The following is a 4,500-nucleotide window of genomic DNA, read 5'->3' as shown; positions in this document are numbered from 1 at the left end:
ATAGCGGTGAACAGCAAGTAAGCTAATTAGCAAGTAAGCTAATTTGCCCCCAACGGTCTGGGTACTCATTTTAGCGACCTCGGAAGGATGCAAAAAAAAATGTTCTCACAAATGTAAAAATTCTTGTCGGAAAAGGGCAGGAAATATCCTGGCATCTCAAAGGCAAGGGGGGTGTATGTTGTTTCCTATTCTTGTGTCAAAGAAAAAGACAAACAACGAGTTACATCTGTAGGATAAAATAATCCTAAATAGTCATAGCGGTGAACAGCAAGTAAGCTAATTAGCAAGTAAGCTAATTTGCCCCCAACAGTCTGGGTACTCATTTTAGCGACCTCGGAAGGATGCAAGCCTGAGTCGAGCTTGGGCCCTTTTGCTGGTCTTGAACTCGCAACCTTATGGTCTTGAGTAAATGGCTGCAGTACAGGCATTTAACCACTGCGCCACCAGGGCTCCTGGTGGGGGGAAAGTGTCCTATGTGTCTTCTTTGATGTGGAACTCTGGGCCTGTACTGACAGGCCAAAATAAAGCTGCTTCGGGTCATGTTGGAGGTATGCTGTTTAAATGTCACATGCATCTTAAGAGGCCAGAAGCTGTGCCAAAGCTGCGCTCCAGTCCTTAGGACTGGAGCGTGGCTTTGGCATGGCTTCCAGCCTCTTAGGATGTATGTGTCATTTAAACAACATACCTCCAAAGTGATCCGAAGCAGCTTTATTTTGGCCTGTCTGTACGGGCTCTGTGATAACTTTTTAAAAATTAGTATTGGAATACATGGTCTCAGTTTAAAGTAGAACTGGGAAAAGACAACCCATGGATTGCAGGAAGCCCCACCCCAGACCCCAGCATCTTCAAGATTTTTTGCAATTTTTTACAAAAAAAAATCTGTGCTATAAAAAAATAGTCCCCTGTACCAATTTTGCCTTATGTTTGCCCCTAACAAAACTATTTTAGGCTTTGATTGATGTCTTTTTTCTTACCAGGAAGTACTTGCTAGTTAAAAAATGTCCTTTCATCTGGCTAAAACATGGTAAATCTTCCCCTTCTACCCTGTGGGAGCATAATAGATTATTTTTAGATCCCCCTTCCTAGTGTGTGTGTAAAATAAAAATAGAGGGATATTTCTACAAGGTTGTCTTGGAGGGGCTAGTTTGGCACCCAGCCACTGGTAGTTGTCCTCCCCTGATTCAGGGGTTGGGCACATTTACTGGTAAACCCTGTTTTGCATAGCAACAAATAATTTACTTTCAGAAAATTGCTTTTAAAATGTTCTCTGCTTCAAAAATGACAGGTATGCATGATTTGATAAGATCAGAGAATACCAGTAAAATGAATAATTAGCTTATGCTATAGTCCATAACATTTTATAATGCTCTATACAGTCTGCCTCTCTTATACACTGATTTTTTTATACATGGACTCAAGCATACATGGTTTGAAAATGTTCAAAAAAAGTGTAAATTTCAAGTATCAAACCTTGATTTTCCATTTTTTATAAGGAACACCATTTTGCTATGTTGTTATATTTAATGGGACTTGAGCATACACGGATTTTGTTATACACAGGGGATCTTGGAATCAAACCCCAGCGTATAACAAGGGTCCACTGTATTAAGCTCTGGCCTGACCTTCTATTTGTAGTGGAAGACTGAAATTATGCATTTCCAACAGAATCCAATGCACACTGTAAAAGGGCCTTCCATGGGGAAGTGATGTCTTATTAAACTAGTATCAACGTGAAAGAACTAAAGGAAAGGGCAAGGAGTCAGTTGTAAAGTGTTCCATTTGATAATGTGATTCCCTGCCTGTCTCTGGGTAATGAAAGGCCCATATCACCTATATTGTATGGATTCCTCCTCTGTATCACCCAAGCATCCTATATATTTCTTATTCAAAGTTCAGTGGAACTTAATTCCCACCAGTGTGTATACCTTTTGACACCCCTAGTAATTTCGCTATAGTTGGATGTCTGTTATATGATCTATGAAACCTAATATTTGGAAATGACATGCCTGTATTTTGTGCAGAGTGGAAGAGGAAGCTGCTCAAAAGAACATGGCTGTGAAGAAGATCCGTGAGCTGGAGTCTCAGATAACAGAGCTGCAGGAAGACCTGGAGTCAGAGCGGGCTTCCAGGAACAAAGCAGAGAAACAGAAGCGAGATCTTGGGGAAGAACTTGAGGCTCTTAAGACAGAGCTAGAGGACACACTTGACTCAACTGCAGCACAGCAGGAACTCAGGTAACTGAGACACTTGGCTTCTACAGTCCCACTGAGAACAGTTTTGCTTTTTGAAAAGGTAAAAGTCCTAAAGGACCTGCTAGTTTTATGCTCATTGTTTTTCACATGGAGCTCTAGCCTTATCTTGTTATGCTGTGCTATGTCACTTTGCCAGCTTTGTACATGGGTAACTTTATGATTGAGAGCCAGCATTGTGTAGGACTTGAGCCAATGCTGAACCATGACAATGACTCTGGAGACCAGAATTTGAATCCCCACTTGACCATGGAAATTCACTGGTTGGCCTTGGGCAAGTCATGCACTCTTAGTCTCAGAGGAGAACAAAGGCAAAAACAAAAACAACAACAACAAAACCCCCCCCCCAAAAAAAAACTCTGAATAGATTGGGCCAAGAAAATCCAATGATAGGTTCACCTTAGAGTCTTCATAAGTTGGAAATGGCTTGAAAGCACGAAACAACAACTACAACTTTATGCTTAAATGTCCAGCCCCGAATCTGTGGTAGCCTTGGAATCACCTTTTCTCTGGTGAGTTGCTGGCTAATAGAAGCGTCTGGGCTTTCTGACAGGTCAAAACGTGAGCAAGAAGTGACTATTCTAAAGAAGACCCTGGATGAAGAGGCGAAGACCCATGAGGCGCAGATTCAAGAAATGAGGCAGAAACATGCTCAGGCTGTGGAGGAGCTCGCAGAGCAGTTGGAGCAGACCAAACGGGTATGCAAAAAGCCCAGAAAGTGTGATGCCAGTGTTAATGTGGTGCTAAAAATCATTTTTTTCTGTTTCTGGACCTGTAGTTTAAGGATAAGATTGATACATCGTGCATTTTCAATATGACTAACTTTATTGAAATACCAAATGATGTATTTGGTGGCTAAAAGTGATGTTCTAGCATGGCTTATGAAAATTGCGATGTGCTTCAGGGAGGACACTTTGGCTTTAGATGAGTTCTGCTAATTAATTAGGCTACCTGCTAATCTAGGTAGTCTGGTGGAGAGAGGGGAAAATCAGAAGCATCTGGCTATGACCCATACCCAGAGGCAGTGTGATATCATTACCCATCAAGAGTTGCTGGGGGTCCTCTGAAAGTCTCAGGTGATTCAGGGAGGGAGGTTGATTTGGTCATTGCAGAGGGAGGAAGAGAATACTAGCTTCTTCAAGACCTCCCCCAACCAAAAAAAGATATATGACAATGTATGCTGTACTTAACATTTGCATATGTCACTAGTAGAATGCAAGACTGAGTGTAAATTTTTGGCTGCATCACAATTCATTGTACAGCGGGGTGGGCAATACCAAGGAGCACTGCATCCTCACTAGACTCAGTAGTGGAGCATTCGCCCATTTTTTGTTTCCCCAAAATAATTTCATCAGAAAAAAAAAGTGGAATCTAAACATTGCAGGCAGAACTTCCCAAAATCTTTAGGGATCCCATATAATTTTATCCTATTTTTGAAGAGCCTCAACTGATTTGAGCACACATGGGCCTTTTTTAAACATTTGAAGTGATCAAGCAGTTACTTCCTGATTGGGAACAAATCCTGTATAGGCTTAAACAGGACAGGGACATGCACAATCCCCAGAGTAAAATGGCCAATTGTGTCTACTGGAGGTTTTGAGATGCTGTTAGCATTCTCAAATAGCATGCCTTCTTCATTGCAAAACCAGTAAAAGCTTGAAGGGGCTGTGTAACTACCCTTTTTGCCCACTTAAAGATTTCTCTTCCTGTCTCCTTCAGGTGAAAGTGAATCTTGAAAAGGCCAAGCAGGCCCTGGAGAGCGAACGTGCTGAGCTGTCCAATGAGGTGAAAGTTCTTCTGCAGAGCAAAGGAGACTCAGAACACAAGAGAAAGAGGGTTGAAACTCAGCTCCAAGAGCTGCAAGTGAAATTCACAGAAGGGGAAAGAGTACGAACTGAGCTGGCTGAGAAGGTTAACAAACTGCAGGTAAAGATTCTGAATGATTTGCTCTTGTTCTTCTAGTTACTCTTTAACTCTGAGAAGAAAAGAGTTAAGCAAGTGCATGAAACAGTGGTTCTCTTTGAGACACTGATAACTATCCATAAAGCAAATATTAAGCAAATAGTTTTCCAAGAGTTGAAGTGGCAGTTAGAAAAGCTAATTGGTACTAAGAGAGATCTACACCTCTTGGAATAATTTAATGTAGACTTAACTGAAAAGAGAGAGTGTATGCACCTCATTCATGGTGCTCTTCTTATGCTCTAAGAAGATGAAGTCCAGTAGTAGATAACAGACCTTTATTATTGGTTGT

At 41.4% G+C, this 4,500-nt stretch overlaps 1 protein-coding gene across 1 annotated transcript in view; it reads left to right on the top strand.

The window, feature by feature from the left end:
* The window catches only part of MYH9 (myosin heavy chain 9), a 90,131-nt gene that overhangs the window by 70,593 nt on the left and 15,038 nt on the right, over positions 1-4,500 (top strand). Inside the window, exons 26-28 of the mRNA XM_042467241.1 lie at positions 2,022-2,234; positions 2,803-2,947; positions 3,969-4,175. Of these exons, the coding sequence (XP_042323175.1) occupies positions 2,022-2,234; positions 2,803-2,947; positions 3,969-4,175 (565 nt within the window). The remainder of the gene's footprint in view (positions 1-2,021; positions 2,235-2,802; positions 2,948-3,968; positions 4,176-4,500) is intronic.

The sequence above is a fragment of the Sceloporus undulatus genome, chromosome 5, assembly GCF_019175285.1.
Source record: "Sceloporus undulatus isolate JIND9_A2432 ecotype Alabama chromosome 5, SceUnd_v1.1, whole genome shotgun sequence".
NCBI lineage: Eukaryota > Metazoa > Chordata > Lepidosauria > Squamata > Phrynosomatidae > Sceloporus > Sceloporus undulatus.
This window is presented reverse-complemented; position numbering and strand designations above follow the sequence as displayed.